Source organism: Pavona decussata, unplaced genomic scaffold, assembly GCF_977016875.1.
Source record: "Pavona decussata unplaced genomic scaffold, jaPavDecu1.1 SCAFFOLD_135, whole genome shotgun sequence".
Classification (NCBI taxonomy): Eukaryota; Metazoa; Cnidaria; class Anthozoa; order Scleractinia; family Agariciidae; genus Pavona; species Pavona decussata.
The window spans coordinates 37,443-50,000 of record NW_028145548.1 but is presented as its reverse complement, the minus strand read 5'-3'; the positions used below and the strand labels follow the sequence as shown (position 1 = coordinate 50,000).

Below are 12,558 nucleotides of genomic sequence, written 5' to 3'. Positions count from 1 at the left end.
AAGGGTTCAATGCCATAGGTGGCAGCAAAATCGCATCCAGGGCCAGAATTGGGATCGTTGGTGACGAGTTCAGCAGCTGTGCAATCTGTGACTCCAGAATTGGATACGGTACTGGAGGAATCCCTGATGACAACAACACGTGTGGAAACGAGGCAGGTGAAAAATGGGCGCCAGATAATGGTGACAGTCATATCAAGGCGATGGGCTTCATCTTGGTCAAGTAAAGAAGTAACTGACGATACGGGGAAGACTTTTGATACATTAATTATGTACATAATTAGATTTTTCAATGGCGGGAAAACGTCTCCGTGACCAGGGAACAAGGCAATGAAAAATTATAGGTGTTTTCGTGTGTAGAGGTTTGTGTAATTCATCAAAACTTGAGGTGAAATCCTAAATACGAAACGTTTAGAGTGAAACAGATACTTGATATGCACCTTAATGTAGCGAGAATAAACAGACACCTCAACGAGAACATTTGACCAATACACTTCAATTGTTGTCTCCTGTGTTCCCAGATCGTTTTGTTCCCTTGTGAAGACATATTCGTGTAAGCTTGTAGAGATGAATCGGCTCCGGATGCTTTAGCTCAAAATTTAAGTTGCAAAAAGTTTTAGTTAACGGACTTTTATTCCCCAAATTTATTAGTTGTTGTAGGTTTTACCAGACTCGTACCAGTCGCTATTTACGTGTTTTGTGGGGTGAGAAGATTGGATACGAGGATGGATTGAGGCGCGCGGGGTGTCATGGGAAGAGGCGAAGGAAAAATAGCGACTGGAAAATTGCGTTTGACAGATTCGTGCAATCGTGCGTGGAACCATGCAGTGCTAATTTTCAAGAAAACGGAGTAATTTTAGACATTTCTTGCAGTCAAAATTCACTGCGGGTACTAGTTTGGTATTTAAGGAGCTAAAGCGTTCGTCCGATGAGTGATTTCTTTTATGTTGGCTTGTAATCGGTCGTGCTGTCGTAATTGTTCTTCGCGGGAACATTTGCGGGAAGACGTTGTGGGTGATTTGGACAGTTCTTTCAGTGAATTGTGGATCGAAGGTTAGTATCACAGTCATATTTCGTCTTCCCGCGAATATTCCCGCGAAGAAGCCATTACAGCAGCTATTTTTCCTTCGCCTCTTCCCATAACACCCCGTGCGCCTCAATCCATCCTCGTATCCAATCTTCTCACCCCACAAAACTCGAATATACTGAATTGCGTGGTATTTAATAACACACTTGCAAATAAAGAAAACAAACTGGAATCTATTTATCAACATAATAAAAAGTTGAATGAATAAAATTTAGCATCCTTGAAAATTGGGCTTACTTGTTTTTATTTAAACTATACTTCAACAGATGCGGGAATAACGTACTTACAAATCTTTTGGCCTGATGACTGAAAAATCACGCGGTCTCAAGAATCATAGTAAAGCCGTCAATAAAATCCGGAACACGAAAAAAAAATTTAAGATACAAAAAAATAATTAAATAATAAATGAAAAAATAAAAATAATAAGTGTGTGTGTATATTTATATAACTTGAAGTTACGTTGAATCCGAAAGAAATTCGTATAAGAAGTACGGAGTAGGTTGAACGGTAGGATAAATGGGGTGTTGTAACTGACCACTCTGAATGAAGGCGCAAGTACTTTCCCGCCGTTTGCATCACATGTTTATCGTCATGTCCGCTGCACCAGAAATGGATCAGTTCCCGGCAATCAAAAACAAAATCAATATCCTGATGTTTGGAGTGGAACTAAAAGTCGTTTGCGCGGTTTTTTTTTTTTTTTTTTTTTTACCAAACTCTTCCTGGGTTCCCCGCGTCTTCGCCTAGGGCCTAACGTTCCATGCTTGTACTCCTTTGTTGCTCGCTCGGGACTTTAGTTCAGGAGCTTGGACACGTTTCTCGAACGAAAGCCACGATAACGTCTCTGGCCTTCCATGCTATTTTTAATGGATTTTACCTTAACAACAAAGCAGGCCTAACAGGAAACTTTGTTCATATGAAAAATAGTTATAAGCGTAGAGAACAGGTTTGTAAACTTCACAGCCCATTTGTTCAAGGGCTGGATAACGCTATCCACCTGATAAATCGCTATCCAGCGGATAACTGCTAAAAAACAAACTATGCTATTCGGATGCAATGGCACTTCATTTTATATAAATGCAAATATATACACACACTTAACTTTTTTTTTATTATTTTTTCATTTTTTATTTTTTTGTTTTTCCGTGTTCTGGGATTCTCCGAAATGTTCCACGTTCGAGGTTTTATCAGTGTTAATTACTTATCTACCCATTTTCGTCTTCTAATTGATCTTGAAAGACCGACGATGCCTCTGACATAAATCAGTAATGCATCTCTAGTTCCAAGATGAATACAAGCCAAATCGTTTGTTTTCCAAAATACGTGTGGGGTTTAATTAAATTACCAAGATATAAACTATCTCGTTTCCCATCAGTGGCAGTTAAAAAGGGGTACTTCCAGTCCTCTCATAAAGTTGGAACTGTTTTTAAAACATCGAATGTATTTTCCGTAGACTTCCAGGAATTTCTTCAAATATTCTGAGAAACGTATCGCCGCAATTTATCGAAATTTATCTTCACCTGATTTTAAACTCTTTGCCTTCTCAAAAACCTGGCTTTCTACATGAAACAGGATTTCTCCGTTATATATTATAAGTGTTCTTTAGTGTATTTGAAGGCCTCAATTTGAGGGCTTCCAAATCGAGGCAAATTCGGTTATACTGTACACATATTTATATCCGAGAAATCTCAGAAGCTTCTGGCAAAGGAAACGCAGGCTATTCACGTACGCAGCCTGAAATAGTCTGCTGCGGAGCCATTGATGGCGACCACGAGTCCTTGTAGCGTATAGCGTAGTTTGATGTGAGTATCACTTTTAATACGGTTACCACTATTGACTTCTCCATTCACGCATTCACGTCACTGGAGCCTTTGATTGATATCGTAATGTTTTTAGGTAATGATTTTGTTGAATAAGTGTACCTTAAAGACCAAAAATCAGTGATAGTAGGCTTAAAGTTAAACAGGCAAAAAACTGAATTTCTTGCTATTAATAATTCATCAGACAGTCCTCGACGTTTCATAGCCCCATGAAGTTATTTTCCCTTTTTTTATGCTTCATTTTTATCTTCAAAACCTGAATAGTTTATCAGTTGATGATAAGTTTGTGCCAGTCGTCGACAAAACTTTCAACAAGACGCATTTCTTTCTGTTCTGATAATCACGCTAAGTAAAGATGGTCGACTTTTTATTTACGCATTACCAGTGGCGGAATATCGCACTTACCACGTGACAGAGATTAGTGGTTGTGGACAAACATACCTCGGAGAAACTTGCTAAAACTGTAGTTGTCTTTTCTATAACGCACGTGTTATTGTTAATGAACATAAGAAAACATTGAGATTGGCTATCCAACACATCTCACGGGGTGCCTTGGCCACAGCTCATTCATGGTTGAAAAAAAGAACCATACTGGGCTTTCTACATCGCACGCTTTTCTCAACAAAATTGGAGTTACATACAGGTTTTATTCAGGCTTTAGCGGTAAGAACAGTCTCGGATATATTTTTAGTAACTTATATACTCTGGTGCCGATCTTGATAATACAAAACGTTTTACTATTCCAATTAATATAGCATTTTACCGATAATTTCATCCAAGACATATTTTGTCTTGAAATAATGCCAAAGGGATATTGATTAGCTGTGATTGGCTAGAATGCGCGGTGCTATTTAAAGACGTTCTGGTGTTAAACTTCCTCTCATTCACCTGCGTACAGGTGAAAACTGGGGGCGGTTTTCATTACGTGCTCAATTTAAGACAAAACACACCGCACAACGCAACACAACGCTTCGCGTTTACGAAGAAACGTTCAGCCATAATTGTCCAGATAAGATCTGATACTCTGACTGTTGTGCCATGTTTTCTTCTTTCATCCGTTGGTTGTTTTTCTTGGTCTTGTGTTCAATGATACCTGAAGCAGTCCATTCAATGGGTAAATTGACATTGTTTTAAGTGATATTCTTGCTTTTCTTGCAACTGTTTCTTTTTTTGTTTTGTTTTTTATTTGATTCGTTGTTTTAAGAGGCTTTTTGCACCTTAAGCCTGCGATCTCTCACTACAAAACAAGACTAATCATTTAATAGAGACATATTAGATTCAGTACAAGATTATGAAGTGGGTGACTGCATAAACCAAATTGGTCACAAAATCTTGCACTTTGGCCGGGTCTTAAAAAAACTCTTAGTTTGGATTCCCTTAGTGGCATCCTCGGAGACCCAGGGGCAGATAGTTGGGTCAAAACTTTGCCGCTTCGACTTCCTTTTGACCCAACTATCTGCCCCTGGGTCTCCGAGGATGCCTTAGTGGGAAATCTATGGACAAACTGTAATTTAGGTTGGATAAGGGGGTTAGTTCCATAAAAACTGTGGTGCTGCGTCGGTGGGGAGTAGAAACAAAAGATGAACTAAACGTTAATTAGCCACCTTAAGGAGATTTGGGTGTTGTCTTCACGTTTCCAGTGTTATCTCTCTGTCATTGACAAAGAGCTAACTCTCGAAACATCTTTACAGTGGCTAATTTCACTTTAAATAGTTGTCAACTCTGTCGATAAACCACTACATTCGTTTTTAATTCACATCATGGAAGATTTAAAGCAACTCTATTTTGTGACTAATTTGCGGCTTATGAAGATCTTTGGGAGATATACAGCCACTGAAAAGTTAGTTTAATTTAAAATTTTATTTTTTCTTTATATCATGATTCTTTTTGAAGCTGACTGAAAAAACATGAGACAGGTGCAGTGTAAGCATATTTAAGCGCTAAAAACAATATCTTAAAATCTTCTCAATTAGGGCATATAAGCACAAGTTAGTCATAAAATCCTCAAAGCTGACTCCAAAATAATGCAAAGAAAAATGTTAAAGTGTAATCCTCAGGTGACAGTTAGTAAAGCCAATCGATATTTTTTTATTATAGTGGTGTTCAGTCTAAATTTTATTTGGCAGCGCCAATGAATGTGACTGTTTACCAACGCATTACCTTGCGAACAAAGCCGCTTTCGTCTTGCAGGGTACCAAAGCATTTACCTATGAGTCAAATTCTTGGAACTTTGCCTCTCAACTACTCTCGGGCTTTAATGTAATGTTATGTTACGTTATGTGTTGTTGACTTTAATGTTCTTGCCACAGAATTTAACACTTTGTATCACTCGGATCTGCGACAAGACGTTTTCATAAAAGACGAGTTTCATTATCTGAATGTCCCTAGAATTGGAACATACACAGTGTACGACATCTTTGATTGCAACTTTGAATGTCTCAACAATCCTTCCTGCCTATCTTTGAACCTGGCCGCCTCCAAAGGAGCTGATGGGAAGATGTGGTGTGAATTATTGTCTTCTATTAAGTACAGCAAACCCGAGGAGTTCAAGGGAAATGGAAGCTCGCATCACTTTTCCATAAAGGTGGGGCTAATTGCGCATCTAGAGCTTTCAGTTAATTAAAAAATAAAAATAAAAAATTCGCAGCTGCATCACTGTTTTCGACGCCATTTTGACCGGTATGCAAACAGGCTTGAAAAATGACAGTGTTTGTATGGAAATCCGATATAAAATAATTTTGATAAAACATCGCTTCTGAAAAATTCATGAATTGGAAATTTTTGGCACTAGGAAAACTTAAGGATTTTAAGAAAAAATATTGGAGGGATGTAGCTATGCCAGAAAGCGTCCAGTCGTGTTTTGAACTTTCTATACATTTGTCTGCATAGCGAACTGCTGCTAAAAATAGTTCGCGAGAGAAAAAAAAACAAAAAAAAAACAGGGAAATGTATGGAAAGTGCCAAAAGTTTCCAGTTCATGTATTTTGCAGAAGCGATGTTTTATGAAAATTATTTGACATCGGATTTCCATGCAAACACTGTTATTTCAAGCCTGTTTGCCTACTCGTCAAAATAACTTCGAAAACCGTGATGAGGCCTATAAAAGCTGCTTAATAAAAAATGTTCTGTGCGTGTAAAACTCGAGAATGGTGATACAAGAAAGACAAACAAAATTGTTTTTTTAAATTCGAGGGAAGATTTTGAAATCTTATTGCAAGCAGTAAAACTGAAACAAATTTATATACATTCAAACTGAGGAGTTTCATTGACTCGATCTCAATATATTTTTACCTCCACAGTAAAGAGATAGTACGAAGACTTTCCCGCATACATTTCTGTTTTTGTCTTTCCAATTCGTGGGTTCGAATCCCATCTGGGGCTCAGATTTTTTCTGTGTTCCGTCTTATGGTCGATTCTTTACATCTCCCTTTATTTCCTTGACAACAAATTTATCGTTGAAATTTCAATAACCTTCACGCACTCCCAAGTTAATATTCTTGCTTCAGTAGCTACTAGTTAAAGGTATTGTTTATTCTTTTCAATCTTTTTCTAACCATGATGCAAAGGATATATAAACAGGAGAAATAAAGATCTCTAATTAAAGTTTGGTTCAGTTTGTGTTTTTCATTACGCGAAGACAAAACAGTGCCGTAAAGGCACCGGTGATATTTTCTTTTTCTAATTTCAGACCCCATGTCTGTCCTCGCCATGCCGAAACGGGGGTACATGTGTGCCCAACTTCAAATATCACACTTTTCGCTGCAACTGTATGGACGGTTTCATGGGAAAACATTGCGAAATAGGTATTGGTCATTTGTGCAGATTATAAATCTTCAAATTACCGCCCCCTTTAAAAAAGCGCCTACCCTTAAAATTTGGAGGAAGTCCCCCCAACCCCCTTCCCTCGGTCACTATTTATTTGTGGTGGAGAGGAGGGGTGGGGTGAGTATTAAGACAATAACGGCTGAGACGAATAATGTCGAGTTCTTCATTCGCCATTTTGTACAGTTATCAGTAAATTGGTCTGCTCTTGACTACATTATTACAATATACAAGAAACCAGGTTCTTTTCTTCCAGGTTCCAGGTTCATGAATACGAATATGCGCACCAAGTGTGGCGCTATTAGAATGACATGAACAGCTCTCAATTTATTTAAAAGCAGGTTCTGGTATGTGGTTGTTTACGTGCAAATGGTATTAATATTGCAAAAATAAATGGCCGTCTGACCACGATTGGAAAAACATCAGTTAAATAAGCAGCCCCAACCTCCCCCCTCCCCCACCCCCACAGAGAGCCTCTCTCGAATAAGCTTCACCCTTCGCCACTACGTTATCCCTCCGGACTTTCTTCAGTTTATACAGTATGTAAGCCTTCCCGAAGTGTTGTACATCAGGTGGAATGCCTTGGCTTAAACTGTTTATTTCATGTTTCGTCGAACTGACTGAAGAACTGAACTTGATTGAAAGAAATGATTTACGGCATTTTAAAAAGCAAAGAGTTTCCTCCTCTGAACGGTTTCCGAAAAAATCATGGCTTTTAAATTTGTTAATTTTATTTCTCTCTTAGCCGGTAATTCATGCGAAGACTTCTACAACGCATATAAGTAAGTAAGATTTTCCCATAACATTTATTTAGTTCCTTTTCTTATCTTTGCGTTGAAGTATTTCAATTTTTACAAGAAAGAAGAAAATAATTATCAGTTATTTTTGCTCTCCAGTGAGCCATCAGTTTGAATTTCATGACGTCATGTTGTTGTCCAGTTACTGCCCACACGCTAGCAGGACACATCAATTTTCGTGCAGGCTCGTGTGTTTCAATTACTCTCCAGGTTGACGTTTTGATTGGTGTAGCTACCAGAGTGACTGGTCAAAAAAGTTTTGCAAACTGTTTTGGCGAGTAGCGGACAAACACTGACCAATTTTAGAAGGAAATGAAAAATCCGACAGCAACCGTTGCAAGTGACCTCAACTAGTTGAAGAAAGCTAGAACTTTGTTGTGACCTGAAAGGAAATAAACTAATGGAATCTGTTTGTTAAATATTGAACAGGTCAATATTTAACGTGAGTTAAGTGTCGATCCTCATCTTGGACTCAAAACCAACTTCCATTCGTTTGCATTTTTAACAGGTCAAGTGTGAGTCAGGTGGTTACCCTCATCTTGGACTCAAAACCAACTCCCGTTTTGTGTCACATGGGAGATTTTGGATGTGGAGATGGGGGATGGACACCGGTCATGAAGATTGATGGCAGAAAGGTATTATATCTTTACTTCTTGTTTTTATTCATTTTTACTTTATTTTGCTTTAACTTGCACTTCAAACTTAAGGTGGCTAAAAACGAGGGGACATGTTGCAGGATCGGACAAAATTGCGCGATGTACACACTGAGGGGACATCAAACAGGGACGTGTAGCAAGGACATGTAGCTTGGGCAAAATCAAAGCATCTCACACACAAGAAAATAATGCAGGGACATGTTGAAGTAACACGTCCCCTCGTGTGTTGATACTTTTATTTTCGTGCAACACGAATCTTGCTACAATTTTGTCCCCTCGACATGTCGCACAATGTTCAACTTGTTGAACTTTGTGCGTTATGTTTTAGGGACAAAACTTTGCAAGAATGCGATGTCCCTTCGTGTGCACTGTCGCCAAACATTTTTTGCAACAGCATCTTTCTTTCAGCCCATCACAGATAACGACCAGAATTCTTCGCGCTCTTGCATGTGGAAAAACAACATGGTGGCCATCGATAGCGGAGCTTGGTTTTAATGGGATCAAAAGCGAAAGCTTATTATTGTATTAATGATGTTGATGGATGGAGAAGAACCTTTTGTGGTGGAACGGAGAGTTAGCTGGTGCCATCCATGCATCCATGCTTCGATGCTTGAGAAAAACGAGGCGCATTTCATAAAATTTTCAAAGCGTTCGCAATTGAAGATACACCTGGCTTCAGTGGATGCGTGAGGATGTCACAGGCAAAATTCGTGATTCTCGACGAACAAATTTTTCCCTTTGTAACGAAGCAAAAATTGTGTTTGAGGAAGTCCAATGACCCCAGCAAGAGTCTGACTAGAGTGGCATTAGTTAACAAATATTGCCACGGGGAGTCAACTCACACGTGGGGACGCATCCTTGTATAATGTGTTATTCCACGAGCGCGCGTTGGATATGAGATGATAGATAGCTATAATCATATCATATCCAACAAGTGCGAGTGGAATAATTGTTTTATTAAAAACAATCAAGAAATATTGTACGTTATGGCTGGTTTCGCTTAGCAAGAACAACCAGAAGACCATTTTAATGATCCTTATTCTTGGGCATGGTATAATAGCTCATATACCATGGCCGCTAAGTCAATCAAATCCCTGAATTGCATTATACAATGATCCAGTTTTAATAATATGTATTATCCCGGAGACTTGTCCCCGCTGCATTTATTTATGCGTTAGATCGCTGCGATGATTTTGTCCCTGCTATATGCCCCATACAGCTTCAAGCCCCTTCTTCACGTCCCTTAGCGTGCATAGGGTGCGATTTTGTCGCTGCTACAATTTGCAGTGACATGTCCCGGCAGCATGTCCCCTCGTCTTCGGACACCATAAGGGACCAGCCGTGGTTCAACAATAATCGACGATGATTACAGCAGATAGACTACCTTACATTTCAAACATTTTACATTCCTAATTATTTCACACTGATCTATTCTCGGAAATCAAACGGAGACAAGATAACGAAAACTTCTTTTCTAGATTAAACAATATAAGATGAATGCATGCTTTTGTGTGGTTGTTGTTCAGACTTAAGTAAAAATTTTTTTATTCTTCCCCAGCTTTCATTTATATACTGGCTCTGGTGGAGTTAAAATCAGAGAAATTACAAACGTTTTTCTATGCAACTCTTACAACATACCTCATTTACCCCTTAAACTTTAGCCTCTTTAAAACTAACAGCCATATTTGTACGTTCAATTCGTTTTAGCGAACGTTTCACTACAATTCAAACCTTTGGAGAAACAAGGAAACCTTCAACCTTGCAGGAGGAAAGACTGGCTTCGACAATCAAGAAACAAAGTTACCGACTTACTGGAACACATCCTTCTCCAAGATCTGCCTCGGTATGAGAATCCATAGCGAACAACAGACAAATTTTATCGTCATCAACAATACAGCTGACTCCTTGTACTCGCTGATCGCTGATGGCCAAACTCGCACCACCTCACTGGGCCTTAACATGTGGAAGAAGCTAATTGGAGGACGAGCCTCGTTGCAAACCAAATGTACCATTGAAGGGTTCAATGCCATAGGTGGTGCCAAAACCGCATCCAGGGCCAGAATTGGGATCATTGGTGACGAGGCTAGCAGCTGTGCAGGCTGTGACTCCAGAATCGGATTCGGTACTGGAGGAATCCCTGATGACAACAACACGTGTGGAAACGAGGCAGATAAAAACTGGGAGCCAGATAATGGTGGCAGTCATATCAAGGCGATGGGCTTCATCTTGGTCAAGTGAAGAAGTAACTGACGATTCTGGGAAGACTTTTGATACATCAATTACGTGCATAATTAGATTTCAATGGCGGGAAAACGTCTCCGCCGGTGACCAGGGAAGGAGGCAATCAAAAATTAAAGGTGTTTTCGAGTGTAGAGTTTCGTGTAATTCATCGAAACTTGCGGTGAAATCCTAAATACGAAAAGTTTAGAGTGAAACAGATATGTGATATGCACCTTTATGTAGGGAAAATGTGGAGAAATATTAAGTGGAGAAAAGAACCGAGAATAAACAGACACCAAACGAGAACATTTAACCAAAACACTCAAAATGTTGTCTCCTGTGTTCCCAGATCGTTGTGTTCTCTTTTTAAAGACATATTTGTGTAAGCTAGTAGAGATGAATCTGTTCCGGATGCTTTAGCTCAAAATTTAAGTTTCAGAAAGTTTTAGCAAACGGAATTTCATTCCCCAAATTTATTAGCTGTTGTAGGTTTTACCATTATTTGCCCCTTCGAAAAGTTAACGAAGGAATTAGTTTTTCAAAGCTACGAAATTTTAAGGTGACATTTTGCTGAAGACAACTGTAGATTTTCTTTACAGCTAAATCCGAATTTCTGAGGCGATTTAGGTCAGATATCCACCGAGAAATACTGCGTTGTCTTGAATGCCCCTGAATAAATAGTTAACAATGACATAACAAGCCGTCACCATTAGTGTTAGTAAACATGATCATTCAGATTCACTTATGCACTGAGTTGTCACAGTTGCTTATATTAAGGCTATTTCAAATACCTTTTCAAAACAAACGCATTTCATTTAATATACTGAATTGCGTGCTATTTAATAACACACTTGCAAATAAACAAAACTGAAATCTATGTATAAACATGATATAAAGTTGAATGAATAAAATCTAGCATCCTGGAAAATTGGACTTTCTTATTTACATTTAAACTCTAATCTGTTCATGTTGTCCTTTAAACTCTACTTCAACAGATGCGGGAATAACGTACTTACAAATCTGTTGGCCTGCTGACTGAAGTAGAAAAAATCACGCGGTCTCAAGAATCATATCAAGGCCGTCAATAAAATCCGGAACATGGAACACCAGGAACACACACACACAAAATTAAGATACAATAAAACAAATAAATAAATAAATAAAATTAAAGGAAAAAAATATTTTTATATTTATATAAAATGAAGGTACGTTGTATCCGACAGAAATTCGTATAAAAAGAAGTACGGAGAAGGTTGGACGGTAGGATAAATGGGGTGTTGCAACTGACCGCACTGAATTAAGGCGCAAGTACTTCCCAAACGTTTACATCACGTGTTTATCGTCGTGTCCGCTGGGCCATAAATGAATCAGTGCCTGCTCGGCTGACCAAAAAATCAATTTCCTGATGTTTGGAGTGAGCTCAAAGTCGTTCGCGCAGTTTTTTTGTTTTTTTCTTCTTTCTTTCTTTTTCGTGTTCTGGGATGTTCCGGAATGTTCCATGTTGCAGGTTTTATCAGTATTAATTAATTATCTACCCACTTTCGTCTTTGCATTAATTTTGAAAGACCGACGATGCCTCTGACATAAATAATGCATCTCTAGTTCCAAGATGAATACAAGCCAAATCGTTTGTTTTCCGAGATACGTGTGGGTTTTAACTATTTCTTCTTAACAAACACAGTCATGTCCCTGAAGACCTGAATAAGTTCGATTGCTTAATTTACGAAATGTTGCTAATTAGAGAGTTAACACCACCTCTCAATGTCCAATCGGACTCAATTCAAGCTAAACTATTTGCGTGTCATTATATATTCAGGTGTTATGTTAATTTTTTGGTGAGCTATTTCTGACATTGACTTCATTTATTTTTATCACTTCGAACTTGATAATGGCGTCATGACGACCCCGAAACGTTGTTCGGTTTTATCGTTTATCTTTACATGTCTATATGTATAGCTAAACCTTCATTTTAACAAATAATCTTTTATCTTCAAAGCCTGAATAGTTTGTCAGTTGATGATAAGTTTTTGCCCTTTTAACAAGACACATTTCTTTCTGTTTTGATGATCAGGCTAAGTAAACATGGTCGACGTTTTATTTACCCATTACCAGTCGCGGAATATCGCACTTAACGGTACTTGTCTTTTCTATAACGTTCGTGT

The 12,558-nt window shown here is 38.5% G+C and overlaps 2 protein-coding genes across 4 annotated transcripts in view; both read left to right on the top strand.

The window, feature by feature from the left end:
- LOC146467457 (uncharacterized) overlaps nt 1–1,298 on the top strand; it is a 21,450-nt gene extending 20,152 nt beyond the window's left edge. Inside the window, exon 6 of the mRNA XM_085125785.1 lies at nt 1–1,298. This exon is cut by the window's left edge and continues 307 nt beyond it. Within this exon, the coding sequence (XP_084981911.1) occupies nt 1–224 (224 nt within the window). The 3' untranslated portion in view covers nt 225–1,298.
- A 2,567-nt stretch (nt 1,299–3,865) lies between these two features.
- Nucleotides 3,866–10,699, top strand: LOC146467456 (putative skeletal organic matrix protein 5). Of its 3 annotated transcripts, XM_085125781.1 has the most exons (6): nt 3,866–4,015; nt 5,211–5,485; nt 6,590–6,704; nt 7,469–7,505; nt 8,029–8,155; nt 9,884–10,699. In XM_085125781.1, the coding sequence occupies exons 1-6, from the start codon at nt 3,940–3,942 to the stop codon at nt 10,412–10,414; spliced, it is 1,161 nt and encodes a 386-aa protein (XP_084981907.1). In that variant the 5' UTR covers nt 3,866–3,939; the 3' UTR covers nt 10,415–10,699. The 3 variants fall into 3 exon arrangements, with proteins under 3 accessions (XP_084981907.1, XP_084981909.1, XP_084981908.1); XM_085125782.1 differs by lacking the exon at nt 3,866–4,015 and having other exon boundaries at nt 5,307–5,485; XM_085125783.1 differs by lacking the exons at nt 5,211–5,485; nt 6,590–6,704 and having other exon boundaries at nt 3,925–4,015.
- The last annotated feature ends 1,859 nt before the right edge of the window (nt 10,700–12,558 follow it).